Below are 26,613 nucleotides of genomic sequence, written 5' to 3'. Positions count from 1 at the left end.
TCTTAGGCTCCGAGGGAGCCACGGGTTCCTTTTCCAACTTAATCAACACCAGTCACAGAACAGTTAACACCACAGGGTTCTGTGGCACAGTTACCCTTTGGACGGTTGATAGGCAGAAGCACAGAGGGCAACAGCTGGAAGCTAGGCTTCCCTCGTGAATTCTACTGAGGCAGCGGCGAGGCACCAAGTCTTCAGAAAGCTTCTCCACTGACAGAGGTGCTCCCCTACGGCACATATTTGGCAACGCTCTGCGGGCCCTCCTCCTCTACTCACGTGCTGGGGACTCGGTCAGTCCTTCCCCTTGTCACCTTCTCACAAAAGGCTGGCAAAAGTCTTTTTTATTTGGGGCAACCATCCTTCTTCCCCTGCTGCCACCTCACAACCTGTTGGGGAGGGGTCAACATTCTAGTCAAGGGAGAAAGATACCAGAGAAAGAACACGCTTCCTCCAATGCCGCTTTTCCACTCAGCTGCAACACACTCCCAGCAGGCGTGTAAATGTAAGCCCCAACCAGCTGCACAGTGGTAGCAGCAGTGGACTAGCCAATCATGTAAAAGCTGCCTACCAAGGTTTATGGTGAATGAGAGAGGCAATAACTGGAAACAAAGGCCTTGCCATTTCCCCGTATCAACAACAACAAAAAAGGTGAGGAAGAAAAGCTTTTGAACCCAATTCTAGAGACCGGGGACAAGACAAAGAGGTGGTCACATTCTGACAGCCCTCAGGCAATGCATGTACATGAGTCAGTAGATATTTATATTTAATAAGTATACAAAACATGATCAAAATAAAACCCAGCAGATTTACAGTTGGGGGGGGGGAAAGACGGGGGAAAGAAATCACAGTATAGCAACATTCCTGGGGCTGCTGTTTTCCCTTCGTGCGCTCTGCCATGTTTACAAAAGCACTACAGAAATGGGTCCTGGGGAGAAGCCGGGTGCTCTGCTCCACGTTCCCCTCAACAGAGCCTCAGAGACATCCTCCAACATTTCTAAACGTGGTTCCATAATCCAGCAGCGGTGCAGCTCTGCAGAACTTTCCCCCAACCGCTCAGCTGTGGCCGGCTGCCCAAGGGTCGCAGACGCGTGTCACCACATCCTCGCCAAGCTCAAGAGCTGGGAAGGTGCTCTGACCATCCACATCGTGACCACGTAGCCCCGACGTAGCTGACTCAAGGGACACTGTGAGAGCAAGGCAAAGGGTGGATTTTGATCACCGGGGACAGATTAACCCTCAGGATCTTCTGTGCTCTCCTCCTCAGTTCATCATCTGAAGAGCTGTCCACCTTGATGGCCTGGAATTTCAGCAGGTTCATTGTTTCTGGAGCCCGTTCTGGTTTACTGGAGGAGGGAATGGAACTGGGTTTCTTTCTGCATGGCAACTCTCTCTTGTCCTCTGCTTTTTTCCTTTTCTGCCCAGCAGTCTCTGGCTGACTGCCGCCTGCTCTCCGTTCTGTTTTGCCCACTGGTGGCTCTTTAGTTCTGGAGGCCCCTGCACCGCAGCTCTGGGAGGGGCTTCCGGAAATCCTGCCGTTCAGGATTCCAGAGGCTTTGCAAGCGTTGCTTTCCCGCAGCACCCCACCCTTTGGTCCTTTCAAAAGGGTGAAAGTCAGGGCAGCAGAGTCGGGCACTTTCTTTATTATGTGCCTGTACCCTATGGGGTCCAGCTGACCCGATGACATTTTTGTCGCCTTGACTGCCAGAGGTTGCCTGCACGCATTAGCTGCCTTGAGGAGTTTAAGGTCTGAGGGAGAGACCCCAAGATGCCCTTGTTTGCATTTGGACTCTAGGCAGGACGCAGTGGCTTTCAGCGGGACCAAGGCTTCCAGCACCACAGAGAGCTGCATGGCTGGATAGACACCAGGGTACATGTTAGCAGGGAAGCCCATTGCAGAGGCTTCCGATGTGTGTGAACGTGTCCGTTTCAACGAGTTCAACAGGAGGTTTGTGGAACTGTTGTTCTTGGACAATGGCGTGGCAGGCTTTTTAGGAGAACTTACTGTAATGCCTGCTAGGGGGGCGGATAGTTTTGCTACTGCACTTTGGGCTGGAGCCTTAACAGAGTCCAAAAGAGAGGCGGCTATGTTTGAAGAGTCTTGGGGGCAGCCTTTCATCTGGCTGGGTGTTCTGGCGGTGCATGAACTGTATCCATATACGTCTTTGCTCCTCAGGATCGTGGGCTGGTAGCCTTCCTCCTTGAGACCCTGAAGGAAAGCTACCAGCTGGGTCTCTGTGTCAGAAAGGTCCTTGGACATGGGGTTGAATACTCGGAGAGCTTCTTCCAGTGCTTTCTGTCCTGCAGAGGAGATCCTTGACCAGGAATGGACAGCTTTTTCTTCCACATTGTCCGCTTCAACATTCATGGCATTAGGCTACGGGAACTTTTAATAGGTCCAAACCACTTGGAAGCCAGCGCAGGTCACCTCAAATTAAAAAGGGGGGGAGAGAAAGCAGTTACTTTATGCAGTGAGAATCAGCCATCTACAAGCTTTTCTAGTGTTGGCTCTTAAAGCCATAAGAGGCTTCTGCTACTTAGTTTGACCTTTATAGAATACAAGCCTAAAATCATAACTGCACAACTTCACTGACCAGATTTGAATGCAGAAGCCACACAAAGAGTTTTATCTTCAGTTTTAAATACACTGAACAAGCACTAGTAGTAGGTCTATCACATCTTTTAGCAAGTTATGTTCCCTCCTCCCCTGATATCTGAGCAGATTCACAAGTGATTTTGCTTTGCTTTTTAAAAGATCATTCCAAATTATGTTTTACTCGGCAAGTAGCGATGACATGTTAATTTTCAATGACACGAAGAAAAGCATGTTAAGGTCATTATATGTTAAAATATTAATGGCCCTACCAATCTCCTGAAGAATCAAATTGCTCCTCATCATACTGTATACAGGAAATTGCTGAGCAATATATTCACAGTGTTCCAGATAAGGGCAGGCATTACACATTACATAATGATAATATTGGACCACAGTAATATCCCGTCAAGACAAACACATCCTTCTGCAAGTTGCAGGCTGTTATTAAGTGGCACCATGGTAGCATCAAATAAAAATACCTGGGAGCACAGACCCTTTGTGATCCAGCAACAATGTGTTATGCAGGTATTTCTTATTTGGATATAACATGTTATTGTGTGTGTATGTGTGTGTTAAGTGTCGTCAAGTTGCTTCCGACTCATAGCGACCCTATGAATCAAAGTCCTCCAAAATGTCCTATCTTTGACAGCCTTGCTCAGGTCTTACAAATTGAGGGCTGTGGCTTCCATGTTATTGTGGGGATGGTGAAATTAAGGCTTTGGAATATATTCTTTTGTTCTGTTGCATTTGGAAGGATCTGAGGAAGAAAATTTTAGAGCAGTTTATATTTTATAAACCATATTTTTCTTCGCAGAGATTACTTCAGGAGTTACCATTTGATAATGACAAAAGGATTACGTTATTAGCTGCAAATTTTTGTTGGTAGTAATTAAATATAAAATGGGGTAATAAAGGGTTGTTTCAGTGTGCTGCTATTTGTGGCCAGTTGGCCGCTAAAGCAATCTCATTTAAGTAAGTAAGATAAGATTTGCTCCATTCTCTCTTCTTTTTCTCTATGAGTTCAGCAGCTGTGGAAAAGCACTGTAGATATAAATTTCAAGCTTAGTTCTTATGGATATTTTCAAACTTGGGGGCCCCTGTATTATTATGTGACTTTATGCTTGGGACGTATGTTTTTATGTATTTGTGCATTGGTGAATAAAGCTCTACATTGCTTTGCTAGGGTGTATATGCTTTGTTTTCTGCAATATAATATTTATAGTGAATGTAATTTTTCATCGTATGTAATATTCTCACCCCGACCTGGATTGCCCCAGGCTAGCCTGATCTCGTCAGATCTCATCAGCTAAGCAGTGTCAGTCCTGATCAGTATTTGGATGGGCAACCTCCAATGAATACTAGGGTCCTAACACAGAGGCAAGCAATGACAAACTAACTCAGAAAGTCTCTTGCCTTAAAAACCCTAGGGGGTCGCCATAAGTCAGCTGTGACTTGACGGCACTTCACACAGAAAATCTCACTCATGCTCATTCATTCAGGTTTAGTCTAATGTGTTTTAAAATATCCTTGTTTTTTATACCATTTTGTTTATATTCCTCTTGTGTCATTTTTCGGATCCCCTGACGAAGCTACTGCAAAACATGTAGGGACTTTTTAGTATTCCATCAATAAATTTTCACTTGTTGGTACTCCAAAACTTTAAGAGGCTATTTTAAAGTGAAAATTAGATCTTTTCAACCCGAAAAAATTGTTAAGCTGATCGTTGGAGCATTCTTTACTAACTACAAGTTAGAGGGCCCTGCCTGAGGACATGTATTTTACCAGCCTAATGTCAATGTAAATGTCTGGGACTTGCCCTCTTTCTGGCTCGTTACATAGCCCTGCCTATTCAAAATTAAAAGAAACTGCACAAATCTCAACCATGGATAAGAAACTACAGGAAATGTTAGCCAAACAAACAGAGGCTACAACTAAGCAGTTTGAACAGATGTCAACACAGATGGCTCAGCTGACATCTATGATGACAAATCTTGGCCAAGCATCTCAAGCCATTAACCAGAAACTGGACGTGGTTACAGAAGACCTTAAAGATGTAAAGACTCAAATGAATACTATGAAGACTGACATGCAAGCAATGGACTCATCAATCATGAAAGTGATGGAAGAACATAAGGACACAAAGAAAAAACTAGAAAGCCAAGAAAAACAGATTGAAACAATACAAATTAATCAGATTGCAGCCAAAGATCAAATAGCCATGATGGAGATGAAAGTCAGAGAAACCAACCTTCGTCTGCGCAATTTACCAGATATGATGGGAGATAATAAAGAAACTTTAATTCCTAATTTGGCTTACTTATTTCAAATAGAAGAACAAGTGGTAGACCAAGCTATTAACAGAGCTTATAGAATACCATTACCTGCAAGAATGAAAAGATCAAAACCAAGAGATCTCATGATTGTTTTTTATGATACAAGGATTAAGGATAGGATCATGAAGATCCACTATGACAACCCGGTCTCAGCAGGAGACATCTCTTTGATACTTTTAAAGGATATACCAAGACATTTACTTTCACAGAGGAGTAATTACAAAGAATTTGTATCTGTTTTGAAAGCTAATGGTATCAAATATCGTTGGATAATGCCACAGGGCTTGGCCTTTACCTACAAAGAAATTAAAATGACAATTACATCTCCAGCGGACATGGGAAAATTTCTGAGGAAATATAAGAAAGAACTTAAAGGACTAACTTTGGAACAAAAGGAAGAGGAAGAAGAAGAAGAAGAAGAGGAGTCACAGGGAGCAGAAGGAGGTGCTGAATTATAGACTTAATATTTTGCTTCAAAAACTATTACAACATGGCAAAAGTAATTTCTTGGAATGTGAATGGCCTGAATGAAAAAACCAAAAGGGCTAGAATTTTTAAATATCTACAGAAATACAAATACTCCCTAATTTGTCTGCAAGAGACCCATATAGCAACAAAACATAAAAAATACTTGGATAGGCAAGTGCTTGGACAAGCATTTGTCTCTTCGGCCAAAACAAAAACAAAGGGAGTAGTGATATATGCTCATTCTAGCTTTAGTCCTGTACTATTGTACAAAGATGATGAAGGAAGAATTGTAATTATTAAAACCAAAATATTGGGGCAAAAGACAATTGTGGTAGGAATATATGCACCTAATGAAGGGAAAGCAAAGTTCTATGGACAATTACATGAACTGATTTCCCAATATGCAAATGATCAGATCCTCCTGATGGGAGACTTCAATGGTGTTATTCTCTCAACTTTGGACAAAAAATCAAAAGCAAAAGACGAAAATGAAGGATGTTTGCCTAAAACTTTCTTCACCATGGCTTCAGAATTGGAAATACAAGACATCTGGAGAACTATGAATACAACAGCTAAAGAATATACTTTTTACTCAGCAAGACATGATTCACACTCCAGGATAGACATGATATGGGCTAGTAAATCTATTTTTACGCAACTACGTAAAATCCAAATTGTACCAAGAGCTTTTTCTGATCACAACCCAGTCACATTTGAATGGAACAATAAACAAGCATTTAGATGGCGATTAAATGATAAACTTTTAAAGGATAATAAGATCCAAAAAGAATTACAGGATTTAATTAAAAAAAAATTGAAATCAATTTAAATGGGGAAACTTCGTTAAATACTGTTTGGGATGCATTTAAAGCTGTTCTAAGAGGATTCATGATATAGAAGCATAAGGCATGGAAAAAAACTCAACTACAATTTACCAATAATATACTTTGGGATTTACAAAATTTGGAACAAAAACTTGTTATGGTAATACATGAAGAAAAAAAGGAAATATTAATGAAGATCTCTGTATCTAAACATCAATTGAATTTGGTAATGATGGAGGAAATGAATAAAAATTTAAAATTTGCCAAACAAAAGTACTTTGAACATGCTAATAAACCTGGAAAATTCTTAGCAATCCAATTGAAAGACTCGTTTCAAAAGAAGATCAAAAGAAAATTCAATCCGCTAAAGGACCAGTATATACAACTATGGATATACAAAAAGAATTTGTTTCATTCTATACTAAGCTATATCAGAAAGATAACATTTCAAAAAAAAAAAGACAAGTTTTTAAATTCAATACAGATGAAAGCTCTTTCAACAACCCAACAACAATTGATAGATGCTCCAATTACAAAGGAGGAACTACAAGAAGCAATAATGAAACAAAAAACGGACAAGACACCCGGACCAGATGGAATTACTGCGCTATTTTACAGGACATTTAGTGACAACTTAGTGGAATTTCTCTTATTACTTTGCAATACAATTTTGGATAAGGGAGTATCCCCAGAGACTTGGTCACATGCATTTATATCATTGATACATAAGGAAAGAAGAGATCCAGAAAAAACGTCAAATTATAGACCTATCTCATTGCTAAATGTGGATTATAAGATTTATGCCTCAGTCTTATCGAATAGGGTGAAGCATTTTATTAAAGATTTAATACATGAAGACCAAGCAGGCTTTGTTCCAGGAAGGCAAATTAAAGACAACATACAAATTTTATTAGATTCACTGGAATATTATGACAATATCCAACAAACGGCTGCCTTTGTATTTTTGGACGTTGAGAAAGCTTTTGATATGGTCTCCTGGGATTTTATGAAAAAGATATTGGAGAAGTTAAATTTTGGAGACCATTTCTTGAGAGGTATATCGGCCATATATACATCCCAACAGGCAAAAATCTTGGTGAATGAATCGATGTCTGATAATTGTTCAATAAAAAAAGGAACCAGACAAGGATGCCCTTTGTCTCCGTTACTATTTATTTTGGTGTTGGAATCACTATGTTGCAAGATAAGAGCTATGGAGGACATTCGCGGATTAAAAATTTAAAAACATGAATTTAAACTGAGGGCTTTCGCGGATGACCTCCTGTTAATTTTGGAAAACCCAACACATTCAATGAAGATACTGATGGAGACTTTGGACGATTTTGGAAGAATATCGGGATTTAGAAGTTAATCAAGAAAAAACAAAGACAATATTCAAGAATCTGACAGAAAGGGAACAGCAGGACTTTATATCATATACAGGTTGGGAGAAAGCTAATAAGGTCAAATATTTGTGAATTTGGATCTCTACGAAGAACAAAGAACTGATAACTAATAATTATTTTAAATTATGGGATAAGATAAAAACTGACATGATCATTTGGTCAAATAAAAAGCTGTCACTCTTGGGTCGTATATCAACAGTCCAAATGAATATTTTGCCAAGGATACTTTTCTTATTTCAAAATTTGCCTATAATATCACATGTTAAGTATTTTGACACTTGGAGGAAAGACATATTAAATTTCATCTGGCAAGGGAAAAAACCGAGGATTGCATATAAACACTTGGTGGACTCTAAAGTTAGAGGAGGCTTAGCACTACCAAACTTTCAACTCTATGCTGAAGCGGCCGCTTTAGTATGGCTAAAGGACTGGATTAACCTATCAAATACACGCTTGTTAGATCTTGAAGGTTTTAACAATATAAGTGGATGGCACGGCTATTTGCGGTACAACAAAATTAAGACACAAGCATCATTTCGTAATCATATAATCAGGTCTTCCTTAATTCGTATTTGGATGAGATATAAACATATTCTTGAACCAGCAACACCGATGTGGATATCACCCCAAGAAATGTTGACATTACGCCCACTTAGACCGGATAAATTTGTTACTTATCAGGAGTTAATAATCTGGGAAGGAAAAAAATGCTCACTAAAAAACTTTCAGTTACTTAAAGACGATTTACAATGGCTTCAATATTATCAAATCAAATCAGTCTTTGCACAAGATATGAAAAATGGATTCTCTAAAGACAAATCGCCTTTTCACAGGATGTTATTAGATAATAATACCCAATTGATTTCTAAAATGTATAATCTTCTCTTAACAATATATTGTGAGCAGGAAACAATTAAACCAACAATGATTAATTGGGCTCAAACTTTGGGACACGATATCGCTTTAAATAAATGGGAAAGACTATGGTCGAAAGACCTGAAAGGAATAAATGCACAATCAATTCGAGAAAATATTTACAAAATGATGTATAGATGGCATTTAACACCAAAGAAGATCGCAAGGATTTACAAAGTGACATCCCCTAAATGTTGGAAATGCAATAAAGAAATTGGTTCGTTCTATCATATGTGGTGGACTTGTGATAAAGCTAAGGATTTTTGGGACATGATTTATAATGAGTTAAGATTAATAGTACAAAAAAATATACCCAAAACACCAGAAATGATGCTATTAAGTATGATACCTGATGACCTGTTAGTACAAAGGACTTTTTTGATTTATGCGACAACAGCTGCAAGATTGCTTTATGCAGCAAAATGGAAAGGGGCAGATACCCCTGGGAAAAAAGACTGGATTATGAAAATGTTTGAACTGGTGGAAATGGCAAAACTTACAGCTACTTTAAACCAAAAAGACAATGTACGATTTATGGGGGAATGGGAGGCTTGGATGAAATACTGTGAATATGAATTAGGACTGGGGGAAATGGAAGAGTACCTTTTATTCTGATCTAGATGATATCATTAATACAAAGAAGTGTAATTAATTATACTAACAGATTAATGTAAATGAAATTTAACTGAGATATAAGAATAATTAAGATCAGATCAGATCACGATGGGATAGAATACTTTATTAAGAGGCGGACGGAGGTGATGGGGAAGTCAAAAAATTTTCCTATATTTTTTATTTTTATTAAGTACTTAAGTAATTATAACAACATTAGTTATGATTTAGATCTTCATATTACTTTCATTGTTGTTTGTTAATATGGAAAATTTATATTATAAAAACCAATAAAAATTTTCAAAAAAAAATTCACTTTGACACTGCACTATCGGCATCTGTCTTTGCTTTCTTTCATTTTGGAGACATGTGCAACCTTCTTGTTTCGCTGTTCATGTCAAGCCAATGCTGCTGGTAAGTAGTCTAGAGATTCCCTTTGTATTGGTGGAATGATTATCGCAGTGACAACCGCCCCACATAAAACCTTCTATTTCTTCATCTGGAATGTACTCCTTTTTCCTGTACCACTGGTGATCTTCCCTGTGAGATTCACCTTAAGGACTCATTCCTTCCTTTAAGCATTTACACCTCATCTATATATATTTTTTCTGAGCGTCTTACATTGTTGGTGACCCTCATGTGAGGACCCACCTCTCCAGTCATCCTCCTTGATTAAACGGGACATGTCCTCCTGCAAAGCTCCTTAAACTCCAATGCTTCTGAATTTAGCTTACAGGCATATTGCTGGACTGCCAATTACTGCAACTCCTCTTGGCTGTATACCACATCAGTTTTTCTCCTGCACTGACCTCCTTGCTGAACTTACGCACAGCTTTCATAATTACTGCATTGCCATGCGCTCACAAAACAATTCACTTGCAGAGCAAGGGCTGCAGCTTATGATCAACAAATCAGCTTAATTTCTCTCTCATTTGGAGCCACCCTATGGTGGATGCCAATTCAGTTATCAGTGGGAGGAGTGGCAGGAGTGATAACTAACCCAAAGACATGCAGCTACATGGTGCTGGACAACGTTAGTACTGAGGTCTGTTACAGGGTTTGGTTTCTGGGTTTGTTTCTTTGTTGGCTAGTCCACGGTCGCTGGTAAGAAATGCAAACCCAGGGACCAAATCTAGATGCCAACTTTGTCTCCATATACACTAAGGCAATACTATCACAGGACATAACAGAGGGCGGGATAAAAATCAAATAAATAGCAACACCAGCTACACTATCTTAAGAGCCTCCACTGATGACTTGGAATGGTGGATTGGAATGTTGTGGGGGAGAGACGTTGGCAGTTTAACTGTGGGCCAACTGACAAAATTGAGGGTGGTTGCATTTTGGTAGAAGGGTTAGGAAGTCTGCTGGTTAGGCAGGGAGTCCTTTAGGTATTCTGAAGATAGATCGGGTTTGGGTGCTGTTCATGTCAAAAAAAAGTTTAAGGTTAAAAGTTAAGTCTGAATTGAAGAAGATTAATCGCTGTGATAAGTGGCTATGTTTTTAGATCTTGTATTTCACAAAAATACGTTATTTTACTTAACCAGCCACCCCAAGCAATGACACAACTTTGAATTGTGTTAGAATTCCTTTTTATTGTTAATGCTTTAATATTATTAATGAAAAAGTAGAAAACTCACTAATATATATGAAAATTAGATTACATGAAAAAATCTAACAGATTCTAACAAAATACAGTAAAAAGTTACAATGAAAAATGTAATAGCATTACATACCCATGAATGTGTAATGCCAGGGATAATTCTCTGACAGACAGCATGCAAACTTGCCTGGCAAATAATATCCAACCTCTTACAATTTTAAATCCCTTTATATACCCTTTCAGAGGTCAATTATTATGAGAGGTCAACTATTATGAAAATCAGTAGAAAATTGTTATGAGAATATTACAATATTCTCAGACATCAAAAGACATAAAAAGTCAAAATATCCCTTTAACAAACATCTTTTCCTAACCTTTTCCTAATCTCATGACAGACAAACATATGACATAAGAAATAACACCCATAGATATAGTATGCTTTCTCAAAATAAGTTCCCAGTTTTCACTTTCATCTTCAAGGCTTATTAACCACAAAGACCAAACAAGTCATTATCACATTAGACTTAAAAGCAAGAGAAACCACAAGAATGTGTTTTTCTCTACATTTGTGTTTTTCTCTACAACCTTGTTTTGGCTATGTACTCAAACTTCAAATAATTATCCAATATCTAAGAACATTGTAAATAACCTTGCTCCGTGTTTTTTCAAATGCCTTTCAAATATCTTCTCTCAGATAAACAACTCATTTTTTCCCATGCAAGTTCAAATTTTAAACCTAAAATCATTATTTGAAGTTTAAACCAATGCTGAAGGTTGTCAATAACCTATACCTTTAACCATAAATGTATTAAAAACCACAACAGAATCAGTCAAACAAGAAATCTGCATCATAATCTCAGGTTCCAGTTCTCTCTGTGTGTGTTAAGTGCCGTCAAGTCACTTCCGACTCATGGCGACCCTATGAATGAAAATCCTCCAAAATGTCCTATCTTTGACAGCCTTGCTCAGATCTTGCAAATTGAAGGCTGTGGCTTCCTTTATTGAGCCAGCTCTCTAGTAACTGTAATACTGAGAAGGCTGGAGAAAAGGAAAACAAAGAAACAACCAAGCCACATATACCATTGAAATAAACTTGTTTTAGTTGTTTAGTTGTCAAGGCTACTATGTGGTCCCTTGAAGCCTATAATCCCCTCATAACAGACCAGGTGAACGCTGGGTGTAACCCTGAGTCCATGCATTGCCCTCACTGAGGTCTAGAAGACTAAGCAATCTCAAAAACCTCAATTATAAACATTGAAGTATGAAGGAAAACAAAAGAAGTTTGTAGGATGTAAAATTTAAGTCCCTAGTTTCTAGATCTGGGATCTTTATGTGTATAGCCTGAGGTTTATCATATTATTCTCTCTCTGGGGGAAAAAATGGCAGCAGGCCTAAAAGAGACCCAGTTTGGGAATATTTTAATGAAGTTCCTCTACCTATGGGTGAGGCAGGCATGCATGCAAATTGAAAACACTGCAACAAAGAAATGCAAGGCTTGGTGGCCCAAATGAAACTGGAGATAGAGAATTATGAAATTATTGAGGTGAACTACGTATTCCTAATAGTATCACCAAATCAGTAATTGTTTGATATCTGTAGAACTAATCTGAAAAGTTATTATTCTAAAAATGAAACCTTCATCTGGTTGTATTAAGATTATACCAGCAAGAACGAGTCTTTATGTAGAAAACTATGATTTAAATGAAGTCTTACTGACTAGTGATTTAAATCGATTTGATTTAAATCAAACCCACCCTGTTTGAAATTGGTGCTTATTTGGGAGGACCAATTTAAAATACGGACCAGAACTACAATTAGTACTGAAGTGAAATTTTATTGAGTTTACACTGAAGTAAATACCCTGCTGAGTCACACAAAAACACTTCGCAAGATAAAAGTTTGTCAGGATGCCTCCAAAGAACAATAAAGTGCAGAGAAAATGGCTGAAACAGTAGAAGGAATAGGTGATGGAGCTATGGCTGAGGAGAATGTTAATCGAACTCCAATAGAAATCTGGAAAATTAAGTTGGAATTGGCCAGAATGGAGAGGGAGACTGCCTTTACAGAAAAAGAATTTGAGAGGAAAGCTGTTCTCAAAGAAAAAGAACTGGAGAGAGAGACAGCCCTCAGAGAAAAGGAACTGGAACTTGCCCTGAAGGACAAAAAGAGGGAGGCAAAATTGGCCTGAAAACAAAAGGAAAAGGAGCAGGAAATTGAGCTCCAGAAGTTAAAACGTTTAAGGCTCAGGTCTGAAGTAGAACAGGGAATACCAGTAGATTTACCTCACGTTGATGAGAATTTTACAATGAATCGAAAAAGAAGATGATATCAAACTTCATTAGTTTGATATTCAAACTTCATAGGATGATATTCAAACTTCATAAGTTTGATAGGGCATGTAAGGATTTTAGTGTGCCTGATAAGAGGATGCTTTATCTCTGATCTCACATATGCACTTGGTTAAATTAACTTTACAAAAAAATGAGTCTTCAGGAGTCTACACATTATGATTTGTTTAAAGGAAGGGCAGAGAGGTGTTATGGACTCTCAGCAGAACTGTGTATGTGTCAAGTCACTTCCGATTCATGGTGACTCTATGAATCAATGTCCTCCAAACAGCAGAAACGTATAGAAGAGCAGACCAGTCCAGAAGAGCAGTACAGCAGAACAGTATAGAAGACATTTCAGAGGTTTACGTAAACTGGCCAGAGAATCTTATAGAGAAGTTGGCTGTAAATTAGTTCAGCTTAATAGATGGCTAGAAGAGAGCCAAGTTAAATCTCAAGCAGATCTGGTGCTTCGTAGGATTGGAACTATTTTATAAATTTGGTGCCAAAATAATACATTTGGATAATTAAAGATAAGAAGCCTGTCTCCGTATCTACTGCAGAGGAAATTATGGATTGTATAGAGGTCAAAATGGGCACTTACAAATTCGCCTCAGGAGCCAAGAAAGCACTAACATTAAAAAGGTGGGACAACCTCACCCCTCAGGAACACAACACGGAGAGGCCCAAATGTAGTGGGGCGTTTGAGGAGCAAAGAGCTAGTTTTCTTTGTGGAAAACCAGGACATTTAAAAAGGTTTTGTTCAGAGCTGAGGGGAAATTACCTCAGAAACCCCAAAGAAGTGTAATGTGGGTACTATGTCAACACCAGAACCAGGCACAAACCTAGAAAATTCCACAACAGTAGTTTTTTTATGGGAAATGCCAGAAAGTGCATATGGAGATTTTCTGGAAACGTAAATTAAGTGGGCAGAATATAATTGCTCTCAAAGACTCAGGAACACAACGCACACTGGGAAAGCCAGAACGGATCCAGCCCACTCAGATTATCCCTAACAAGCTAACTGACCTTTAAGCAATAGGAGGCCCTGTGTTTAAAAGTCTAGACTGCCTTGAGGTAGGCATCTGTCAGGACATTTCAGCCAATGTATTAATTGGGAAGGACCTGTATGGAAAAGCCCAGCATGGATGTGTTGTCACTAGATGCCAGGATGAAGCAGAGGCAGAGTGAGTTTCCCCTAGGAAGAAAAAAAGACAGCTCTAGCCCTCGTTCTTCAGCACAGGCAGAGACTGGATATGTGTTGCCATTCCAAGAAGAACTGCTAGAGCAGGCAAACCTAGTACAAAGTGAGACTGCAACAGTAGGCAGGCAGGTGAATGGCTGATGCTGGAAAAAGTACAGGGAAATCTCAAGAGGCTAGTCCACAACAACCTGCTTGCTTTATTTTAAAACAGAAGCAGTAAAGGCAGTGTGCCAGGTGAAGATTTGGGGATGTATGGAAGAGAAGTGAACAGTTAGTGGTAACCTCCCCATACGGAAAGCAACTGCTTCAATTTGCCCATGAAAACCCTTTTGCAGGACACTTTGGTGTGACAAAAATCAGAGATTGTCACAGTCATTTTATGGGCCAAGAACTGGATGCCAAGTAAAAGTTTTTTTGCAAATTGTGCCAGTGATGGGGAAGCACAGGGACCAGGTGAAATGACCTTTACACCCTGGTACTTTTCAATATTGTTATAAATGAACTAAATAAGGGGGTGGAGGGATTATTAATTCAATTTGAAAGATTACACCAAATTGGGAGGAGTAGCAAACACACCGGAAGACAGAGCTAGAATTCAACAAGATATGAACACACTGGAAAAATGGGCGGATGTGAACAAGATGCAATTCAACAAGGACAAGTGCAGAGTTCTACATTTGGGTAACAAAAATAAGAAGCATGCATAATGGATGGGGGATACACTTCTGAGTAGCAGTGTGCATGAACAAGATCTTGGGGTATGGGTGGATTGTAAGCTGAATATGAGCAGGAAGTGTTATAGTGGCAAAAAAGGCTAATGCAGTTTTGGGGTGTATCAACTGGGGAATAACATCCAAATCGCAAGATGTCATAGTCTTGCTGTACACCACATTGTTCAGGCCACACCTGGAGTACTTTGCGCAGTTCAAAAAGGATGTGGACAGAATGGAGCGGGTGCAGAGGAGAGCAACGAGGATAACCAGGGACCTGGAGACAAAGCCCTACAAGGAAAGGCTGAGGGAGTTGGGAAATGTTTCGTCTGGAGGAGGTTGAAGGGGTCATAATTACTCTCTTTAAGTATTTGAAAGGCTGTCAGAGGAGGGATAGGAAGCTGTTCCTGTTGGCAGCAGAGGATAGGACTCTCAATAATGGGTTTAAATTGCAGGAGAAAAGGTACCAGCTGGACATTAGGAAAAAATGTTTACAGTAAGATTGCTGAGCAGCGGAATCAGCTGCCTAGGGAGGTGGTGAGCTCCCCCTCAGTGGCAGTCTTCAAGCAGAGGCAGGACAAACACTTGTCCGGGATGCTCTAGGCCAGTGGTGGCGAACCTATGGCACGCATGCCAGAGGGAGCACGCAGAGCCCTCTCTGTGGGCACGTGCGCCGTCACCCCAGCACATCTAGAGAGTTGCAAATGTTAATGTATGAGTTGTTGTTTTTTTCTAAACTAAAACCTCAGTATTCAGGTTAAATTGCCTTGTTGGCACTTTGCAATAAATAAGTGGGTTTTGGGTTGCAGTTTGGGCACTTGGTCTCTAAAAGGTTCACCATCACTGCTCTAGGCGGATCCTGCGTTGAGTAGGGGGTTGGACTAGATGGCGTGTATGGCCCCTTCCAACTCTCTGATTCTATGATACAAGAAACCTACTTCATAACTGTTATGATATCTCAGGCCCCAGCTCTCCAGTAACTTTATTACTGTAATACTGGTTAGGCTGGAAAAAGAAGTACCGGTAAACAATGAAGCCACCCACACCACTGAAATAAACCTGTTTCTTAGTCTACTGTGTGGTTCCTTCAAGCCTATAATCCCTTCAGGACAGGTGAATGCCATATGGCACTGAGTCCAGGCAATGCCCTCACTGGGGACTAGAAGACTAAGCAGTCTCGAAAGCTTCAATAATAAAAAGTATTAAAAAAACAAAATAAGTTTGTAGGATGTGCAATTTCAGCCCCGAGTTTCTAGGTCTGAAGATGGGGAGACATCACACACCTTCTGTGATTTTCCTTATAAAAATATATAAAATTATTTCCTCTACATAGCATCCAAAGAAGTGAGCTATGACTCATGAAAGCTCATGCTGAAATAAGTGTCATTAGTCTTTAAAGTTCTACTAGATTTCAAATCTTCTATTCCTTATGGCTAGATTACAGTAATGTACTCTCTGTAAGTCTGCCCTTGAAGACTAATGGGAAACTCCAGCTGGTAGAGAACGTTGCGGCTCGATTACTATCAGGAGCTAAACAGAGTATGCATATTACACCTATTCTGCAGTCACTACATTGGTTACCAGTTAGTTTCCAAATGCAATCAAAGTACTGGTTATCACTTACACAGCCCTTCGTGGCCTTGGACTTGCACGTTGGCAGGATCGCCTTTTCCAATATGCTCTGCTGAGGAAGCTCAGCTCACCAGAACAAAGTTTTCTCATGTGCCACCCAGCAAATGGGTAAGATCAACAGCTTGCACCTGAGCATTCTCTGCTGTGGCTCTTGCCTAGAGGAACGGCCTGCCTGATGAGGGCAGGAAGACTCCCACATTCCTATCATTCCACAGAAGGCTAAATACAGAACAGTATAGAAGGAGCAAAGTTATAGTTAAGGTAGCCTTCGCTGAGTGCATTACACTTTTTAAACACTGTCCTCCACCTTTCTGTTGCGGGATTTTTACTGTATTGAGACCAGGCCAGATTCCCTCCACACTTTGCGATCTGTCTGCATTGGTGTGTTTCCATTTTGTGGATTCTGTGTATTGCACTGTTCTTACTGTTCTGTCTTTAGCTGTAATCTGCCTTGAGTCTCAGCGAGAAAGGCAAACTATAAAGGAAGGAAGTAAATAAATAAAGAAGGTGCTTTCCCACTGAGGTATGGCCCCTCCCTTATAACACTACTTCAAAAATATTGTTGTTGTTTTTAAAAATCACATGGAGAAGCTTGAATTATCTTATCTGTTGCTGCCCCGCAAATGCCAAAGTCTAAACACCTTCTGCCATACTTAAAGGAAGGAGTTAACAGGAGTTTTAAAAAATTATTCTTATAATATGTACTCTACCACTCCTCCAAAAAAGCTGCCCAAGGCAGCTTGCTACATATTTTATCATTACTATTACTTAATTCATTATTATTTTTATTATTACTATTATTATTAACAGTGATTTTATTTATTTATTTTTATTTTATTTATTTTCATTCTTATGTCCTGACTTTCTGCCTTCATAGGGCCACCAAGGTGGCTAACAAATTAAAACACACAAATTAAAATCCCATCTTAAAAGCCATTAAAACAAACACCCAAACCTTGAGTCATGTATACCCCACCTTTTTCCCTAGTGGGGCTCCAAAGCAGCTACATCATTCTCCCAACCTCCATTTTATCCTCACAATAACCCTGTGAGGTAGGCTAGGCTGAAAGCATGTCACTGTGAATTCTATCTGGCAGTCTCTTATTGTCCAGGACTAAAATCATATTGGGCCTGAGATTTCACTTTTGGGGTTTCCCTTATCTTACAGAGTCGATTTTTGGCTTGAGTAGTTTTGTTGTTTACTTCATGTTTGATAAACCAAGATAACTCTGAAGGTTAACCGTTTAATAATGTTTTATGTGCTGTATTTTAATAGGATCCGGAGGATTAGAGAAAAATACCCTTAAAGCTTTCAATTTGTTACTAAAATGTAACAGTTATTCATGATTGTCATCCAGTTTAGCGGTGTTTTTTTATTATTATGTCTTGTAACAGCCAATGGTCATATGCAATAAAAACTGAACTGGCATGTATTTTTTTCTTTTTTTTTCTTTTTTCTGTGTTAATTATGAAAATAAAAAAATTATATATAAAAAAAAAAAGAACCCCTAGTCCAAGGAATTCTTGGGACGGGCCAGCAACACACAAAATTACAAAACCCTGGGGTATGAGTCCTCACACCTCAGTCTTAGTAGTTGCCACCAGCTCCCTTTCACTACCCAAACAGCCAGAAGCCAAGGGGCAAGCTTCCAACCTTCCTGGGATTAAAGTCAAGAAAGTCACCCCTGCAAGATAGACCACTTACAGTGTGAGTTTCACAAACAATTTACCTGGTAGGTGTAGCCATGTAGAGATAGGTACTGGAATTAGACTGAAGCCACCCAAAGACAAAACACCACAAGATATAACTTAAGTGATTTATTAAAACTGCGCAAGAATATTTCTAATCAGCGATTGAAATAACAAAGGCAAAACCAAAAGGTCTAACTACACAGTAATAACATTAGTCCTGATCACCAGTTAAAATCCTCCAGCATTCAAAGTCCACTCTTTCCAAGTGTCAGCATGGACAGATAGCACGTCTGATCCATAAAGCAGGCACGAAATCAAAAGGTCCAAGGTTGGTCAAGAAGCCATGAATAAGGTAACAAGAGCAAAACTAGACTGAAAATGCTAAACTTTATAGCCAAGGGTCTGAGTTGGCCTGAGCTCATTTGATCAATCAGATCCGTGGCTGGTGATGTCAATTAACTAGTAACCCTGTTACAAGCCATGTGACCTGGGGGTCAGAGTGAGGTGGAGTGGTGAGGGCTTATCTGCAGCTAAGCCCACCCAGTTCTCACAGGAGTCAAGGCTCATGATTTCATCTTCACTAATTGGATGGAATGTGACTCCACTGTTCTCGGCCTTGGAGACTAGAAGGGAGTCAGGATAGAAACTGCCTCCTCCCGCATCTGGTTGCAAAAGGTCACCGCTTGCTGGAGCTCAAGCAACAGCACAGTTATGTTTTGAATCTCTCACCCTCCAGCTTTAGCAGATGATCCCGTGTTCTAGTATTATGGGAGAGGGAGAAAAACTTCTCCCTGTCCACTCTCTCCAAACCATGCATAATTTTATAGACCTCTATCATGTCTCTTCTAAGCGTCTTAACCGCTCCCCATAGGACAGTTGCTCTAGTCCCCTAATCATTTTGGTTGCTCTTTTCTGCACCTTCTCAAGCTCTGTAATATCCTTTTTTTAGGTGTGGTGACCAGAACTGTACACAGTATTCCAAGTGTGGTCTCACCATAGATTTGTACAAGGGCAGTATGATATCAGCAGTTTTATTCTCTATTCCTCGTCTAATTATGGCCAGCATGGAATTTGCCTTTTTTACAGCAGCCGCACACTGGGTTGACATCTTCATTGAGCTATCCAGTACCACCCCAAGATCCCTTTCTTGGTCTGTTGCTGCCAGCACAGATTCCATCAGTGTATATGTGAAATTGGGATTTTTTGCCCCAATATGCATCACTTTACACTTACTCACATTGAATCTCATTTGCCATTTTAATGCCCATTCTTCCATATGCAGAGATCCTTCTGAAGCTCTTCGCAGTCCGATTTTGTTTTAACCACCCTAAATAATTTGGTGTCATCTGAAAAATTGGCTACTTCACTGTTTAACTCCAACTCCAGGTCATTGATGAACAGGTTGAAAAGCACCGGTCCCAACACAGATCCCTGAGGCACCCCACTGCTCACATCCCGCCATTGGGAAAACTGACCATTGATTCCTACTCTCTGCTTCCTATTTTTCAGCCAGCTCTCAATCCATAAGAGGACTTGTCCTCTTATCCCGTGTCTATGAAGTTTGCTTAGCAGTCTTTGGTGGGGGACTTTGTCAAAAGCTTTTTGGAAATCCAAATACACAATATCCACAGGCTCATTCCTGTCCACATGCTTACTGACGCTTTCAAAAAACTCTAATAGGTTAGTGAGACAGGACCTACCCTTACAGAAGCCATGTTGGGTTTTGCCCAGCTGACCTTGCCCTTCTATAGGCTTGACAATTCTATCTTTAATAATGCTTTCCACTAATTTACCCGGAACAGACGTTAAGCAAACTGGCCTGTAATTTCCTGGGTCCCCCCTGGAACCTTTTTTATAAATGGGTGTTACATTGGCCATTCTCCAGTCCTCTGGTACAGAGGCTGATCGAAGGGACATATTACATATCTTTGTTAGAAGTTCAGCAATTTCTCATTTGAGTTCTTGAAGAACTCTAGGATGAATACCGTCTGGTCCCTGTGACTTGTTAGTTTGCAGTTGGTCTAGACGTTCTAGGACTCCCTGCCTTGTTACCACTATTTGTCTCAGTTCCTCATTTTCCCCTCTCCAAAATCTCTGTTCAGGAGAAGGAATCTGCCCTGTATCTTCAACAGTGAAGACAGATGAGAAGAATTCATTTAGTTTTTCAGCAATAGCTTTATCCTCCCTTAGAGTTCCTTTACTCCCATTGTCATCCAATGGTCCAACCGCTTCCCTAGCTGGTTTCCTACTCCTAATATACTTAAAGAATTTCTTATTGTTTGTTTTGATGTGTTTAGCAATATGTCCTTCAAAATCTTTTTTTGCATCTCTAATTATCTGCTTGCATTTCCTTTGTGCAAGTTTGTGTTTGCTTCTGTTCACCTTGTTTGGACAAACCTTCCAATCTCTGAAGGAAGACTTTTTTTCTCTAATTGCTTCCTTCACCTTACCCGTTAGCCATGGTGGTGACCTCTTGGACTTATTACTACCTTTCCTGACCTGTGGTATACAAGCTAGCTGAGCCTCTAGTAATGTGGACTTGAGTAACCCCCAAGTCTTTTCAAGAGATTTAACCCTCCTAACTGTTCCTCTCAACTTCCTCTTTACCAGTTTTCTCACTTTAGAGAAGTTCCCTCTTTTAAAGTCAAAGGTAATTGTTTGAGATTTCCCAGTCACTTTCCCACTTGCATATAAATTAAATTTGATGCCATTGTGATCACTATTGCCAACTGGCTCAACTACATCCACATCCCACACTAAGTCACTGGCAGCACCAGAGTATTAAATCCAGGATCGCCTCCCCTCTGGTTGGGTCTATGACCAACTGTTCGAGGGCACAGTCATTTAGGATGTCTAAAAATTTTATCTCTTTGGCTTGACTGGAGCATACATTTATCCAATCAATATGAGGGAAGTTGAAGTCTCCCATTATTACCACTTCATTACCTTTACATGCTTCTCTAATTTCATTCCCCACCTCAAGATCACCCTGAGCCATTTGGTCAGGGGGCCGATAGAACGTCACCAGTACTAAATCTCCTTTGGGGCCCGGAATAGTCAGCCATAAGGATTCTGTGGACGAGTCTGCCCTATGCCTTCCTTGATATACATAGCAACACTCCCTCCAATACGCCCTTCCCTGTCATTTCTATACAGTTTGTAACCAGGGATGACTGCATCCCACTGGTTCTCTCCCCTCCACCAGGTTTCTGTAATGCTCACTATATCTATGTTTTCTCTTAAAACCATGCACTCTAACTCCCCTATTTTTGCTTGGAGGCTTCTAGCATTAGTATAGAAACACCTCCACACTGTTTCTCTCTTTCGACTTGCCTGGCATGTACCTTTAGGCATCTTTAAGTGGTTATCCATCATTTTTTTCCATTCCCTTTCATGTCTAAGTAATTTATATGTGGGCAATCTGAAGCCATTTCCCCTTTGTCCGTATGCACTGAGTTTGCCCGAACCGGATGCTTCTCAGCTCCTGTCGGCTTTCCCCCCAGGTTCAGTTTAAAAGCTGCTCTGCCACCTTTTTTATATTACGCACCAGCAGTCTGGTTCCATCCTGGTTCAAGTGGAGCCCATCCCTTTTGTATCAGCCCGGCTTGTCCCAAAATGTTGCCTAGTTCCTTACAAATCTAAAGCCCTCTTCCCTGCACCACCGTCTCATCCACGCATTGAGACTCACCAACTGTGCCTGCCTAGCTGGTCCTGCACATGGAACAGGTAGCATTTCTGAGAAAGCTACCTTGGCAGTCCTGGCTTTTAGTCTCCTGCCTAGCAACCTAAATTTGGATTCCAAGACCTCCGGACTACATTTCCCCACGTCGTTGGTGCCAACAAGCAACACAACCACTGGCTCCTCCCCAGCACTATCTACCAGACTACCTATATGACGGGTAATGTCAAACACAAGTCAATGTCAAACATACAAGTCAATTGTCAAACTTCAATGTCAAACATAAATGTCAAACATACAAGTCAAACACAAAGAAAATAGCACTCCTCAATAGCACTCACTCTGGATTACTGGGGCAGCCAAACCATTTCCAAATGCACGCCCAACTATTGCAACTTGTCACCCTCAAAACCAGTACAAATGATTACTAAAAACCAATCAAAACCAGAAGCATGCTCAACTCCCAAGAGATTCTTGGATTGCCCAGGTGGACAATGGTAAAAAATCAGACACAGAAAAATGTTTAATGCCAGTGCACAGCCCAAATTCAAAGAGATGAATTTGTGCAAAATGGAACAGCAGGTTTCAAAATCATCCAGTTTCCAAGCTCTCAACAAAAAGCCTTTGCATCCTTGAATAAACAGGGAGCAGAAGCCACTAATCAGAAGACCATAAGAAAAAAGGTCTGGCCTTGGAAGAAAGAGTAGTACTTTATTTATTTATTTATTTATTTTCATATTTCTAGTTCACCCTCCCCCGACCAAGCCGGGCTCAGGGAGGGTTACAACATTAAAATTTCCTATATAACAATAAAACAGTAAAATATATAAAACCATAAACCATAAAACAACCCAATTAATTTAAAAGATGGACACCGCATATATGTGTTTACTGTGGCAGGTAATGCCAACCATAAGCATTATACTACAATGAAAGCAGGTCCAGGGGACTAGACAGAGAAGAGAATTCCCTGGTCTGAGACTTTCCTCACCTAAAGTAAATGAGATAACACTAGCTTGCAGCATGGAGTTAATTCATTTCCAATATTGTTATTGTTGCTTGCATCAAAGTTATAGTCAGGAGGCAGCCATATTGGTCCACACACAAAAGAAGTGCAATACCTTTCTACTTGGATGGATCAAAATGACACAAAAGGACGTGCAAGCGTCTGCATTCTCCAGAGCTCTTAGTTAGGCTGGATGTTCACACCAAAAAATTGGGGGAGGAACACAGATGTTTCAGGGCCACGTCTGAAGCAATCTTAAAACGGAATGCAGGAGGTGTTACAGAATTAACTACAAGCTACAGCTTTTAGATTTGCAAAAGCAAATTGGTTGTTTTTGTGCTTCTTTTTGGTTTTAAGACTGAGACAGCAGGGTAGACTTCCCCTGACTATGGAAGATCCACTGATTTAGCAATTTGCAATAATCTCTTTTCCTTTCTGTAAAATGTATTGAAATGTATTAGGACAGCCAGGGAATAGCTTGTTGCTGGGCAGAATATCTCTCTGTGTGTGTGCTAAGGAATTGGGGCAAGAGTCATGGAGGGTTACAGTAAACCATAACAAGACCTGGGTGAAACTGTTACTATACTGCCGCCTCCGTGTCTGGAGTGCTATCAGCTTTACCCTGAATACTGATGGGTTGTCATATCTTGAATTTGGATAAATATCCCTTCCTCAGTACAATCGGGGCTGAGATTTTTACTCAGTAGAGTGCTCTGGGTAGCAGCTGCTCCGAATAAATAACTGTTTTCTTGCAAACAACGGTCTTGGGTTTCCTTCTCCTCTACGAACCATTTTACCACATCAAGACTATCACAAACGGAAAACTTGGACTTTTCCATCATGTCATGAAACATTATTCCCTTCCCTCACCTTTTTTCATACTGAATATCCAGCCTGATGAAAAGTCCTAGGTAACTCCAAAGCTTTGTGACGTGTCATTTGAGACTAATTAAAAAGACATTGATGGACTCATTACATAAATGTTACAGACATATCACCTACACTGTCTACATAATACTCTTACATTTATAGTATTAGTGTTGTTTTTGTAAACTGCTTAAGAATGGTAACCAGCTAATAACATCATTGTTTTATTTAAAACATCTGTAGCCTGCCTTCCCACCCAGTTAGGGCCCTCAATGCAGCAAACAGTTAAAAGGGCATTAAAATCATTTTTAAATTAATACAAATATGTAAAACAGCAAATTAAAACAAACAGGAAAAAATAACGCCAAACTAAACAAAAAGTCACCATCAGCTGGCAGAAAACAATTGGGGGGGGTGTTAGGGGGTAACATGGGGTACACACTCTTCCAGTGTTTTGCCCAAGGTACACCTGTACCTGTATAGGTAACTGGACATAGACATAACTTTAAAAGCAAAGTTTGCAAATGCCTTGGGATGAAAATCTTAGCATCCCACAATAGTCACCGAAGAAAGTTTATGAATTTTGGTTTGCAAATATACATTTAGTTTTTTCCTGTAGATATCTTATGACTAGTTTTTTTAATTATTTAAAGGACATAAATAATAGAATAAAGACAATTTTAAAACCTCCAGGTCTCACATCATCTTGGCTGATTTCAACAAAGCAAAGAAACTGGACACCTGTTGAGATGCTTATTATCAGTGGGCATTTGGGGACATCGACATGTTGAGGCCACAAAGTATCAAGAACAGCCCAAAAGAAGCAGCCCAGTCAGGTCAAAGCTACTTTTAAAGTGTTAGCTCCTTCGCCTTCTACAAAACCCAAACCCAGTCACTGACTAAAAAAACACACACAGTCCAGCAAATTATTCATCGCTTGTCTGGTTTGTAGGTTACAAACAGAGGAATCTAGCCTGGGGGTAAGTGTAAAGAAAGCAAACGATAGTTGAGTTGCACCCCTTCTCCAGAGAAGGGAGACAGCGAGGAGGATCTCCTATCCTAGGACAGAAGACTTGGGGAGGGCCACGAAGCAACCACTAAACCCAGAAAGGTGGCCGTATTCCAGCGACGTTTGTGTGTGTGTGTGAAGTGCTGTCAAGTCGCAGCCGATTTATGGCGACCCCTTTTTGGGGTTTTCATGGCAAGAGACTATCAGAGGTGGCTTGCCAGTGCCTCCCTCTGCACAGCAACCCTGGTATTCCCTTGGTGGCCTCCCATCCAAATACTAACCAGGGCTGACCCTGCTTAGCTCCTGAGATCTGACAAGATCAGGCTAGCCTGGGCCATCCAGGTCAGGGCACCAGCGACGTTTACCCTGGAATCAATCGTGTGGGGTCTTTCAGGTGCCACTGGGCTCCCGGTTAATTGCCCTACTCGAGACATGTCGCAAGCAGGCAGGCTCGGGGCCGCACTGGCGGCACCGGGACACCGGGGAGAGCCGGGGGGCGGGGACGAGGGGCTCCCCAGAAAAACAGAGAGAGGCAGAGGCAAGGGGAGCGCGAGCGCCAGGGACGCGCCGGGGACCGGGCAGGCGTGGCCCGGAGGGGAAAAGCCACCGAGGCAGGGATGGGCGTGTCGTGTGAAATGGTGCCCCCCGCAGGGGCTTTGGAGGAGGGTGCCTCGGCCCCCCGAGGAGGGAAGGGCGGGGCGCCATCGCCTAATGGAGAAGGAGGACGAGGGCGGCGGCGGCGCCGGGAGGGGAGCCGGGCAAGGAGCCGCCCGAGGCGCCCAGTCCCGAGCTCCAGTCCCCGCTGCAGCGCCCCCACCAGGAGCCGCCGCTCACGGCCGGCGCCGGCCCGCAACCTACCGGCCGCCGCGGGAACCAGCAAAAAGCCACTGCGCCGTCCCAGCTGCTCTAACGTGGCCGCCCTCCCGCGAAGCGCCGGAAACACTAGGCCACATCCGCTTCCGGCGAGGCGAGAACTGCCCCAACTGCCCCCCGGGGGAGCCCCGCCCCCACACCCCCATCCTGTTGCTTCGTCTGGCCGACGCCCCTTCTGCGGCTCTTGGCCACGCCCACCAATGGGCCTCGCCAAGCCCCGCCCACCGGCCTGGTCTGTGGCCCCGCCCACCCGCGGGGCTCCGCCCACCCGTCTCAAACGCTCAACCTCGCCGCCTAACACCTTAAGCCCGGCCCACCCAAAACACACCACCTTGAAAAACTTTTTCCCTACCAACCATTTGGCTTCCCCATGACCCTCATTGACTTCCCCCAGTTACCTCACCCCCAAAATATCTCCTCCCACTACCCTAAGTACCTCTGCCTGAGATTTTCCACTATCAATTTGCCAGAAACCCCTTTACCTCTTAGGGTTGCCAACCTCCAGGTGGGACCTGGAGAACTGGTATTACAGATGATCTCCAGATTACAGAGATTAGTTCCCCTGTAGAAAATGGCTGCTTTGGAGGTGTGGACTCTTTGGCATTGTACTCGGTATTGTACCCTCCTAAAACCCTGCCCTCCCCAGGCTCCACCCCCAAAATCTCCAGGTATTTCCCAACCCAGAGCTGGCAACCATTTTATTCATTTCTTTATTGTTTACACTTGTATCCCACCCTTTCCCTGTCTAGCAGGGCTGAGGGCAGCTAACAACAAGCACAAACATAACAATAGAATTTAAAACTATTAAAACCACAACAAGTGAATTCAGTTCATTGCATCTAAAACCATAGACCCTGGATTAA

The 26,613-nt window shown here is 41.4% G+C and overlaps 1 protein-coding gene across 1 annotated transcript; it reads right to left on the bottom strand.

Annotated features, from left to right (window-relative positions):
• Positions 1–1,171: 1,171 nt before the first annotated feature.
• On the bottom strand, positions 1,172–25,759 carry CCDC71 (coiled-coil domain containing 71). The gene is made up of 2 exons (XM_056865852.1): positions 25,736–25,759; positions 1,172–2,422 (listed from the first exon to the last, which is right to left on the bottom strand). Exon 2 carries the CDS (start codon positions 2,360–2,362, stop codon positions 1,172–1,174), a length of 1,191 nt encoding a protein of 396 aa, XP_056721830.1. The 5' UTR covers positions 2,363–2,422; positions 25,736–25,759.
• Positions 25,760–26,613: the final 854 nt, after the last annotated feature.

Source organism: Euleptes europaea, chromosome 1 (assembly GCF_029931775.1).
Source record: "Euleptes europaea isolate rEulEur1 chromosome 1, rEulEur1.hap1, whole genome shotgun sequence".
NCBI classification, from domain to species: Eukaryota; Metazoa; Chordata; class Lepidosauria; order Squamata; family Sphaerodactylidae; genus Euleptes; species Euleptes europaea.
Note: the sequence above shows the minus strand (reverse complement) of the source record. Positions and strands in the feature narration are given on the sequence as shown.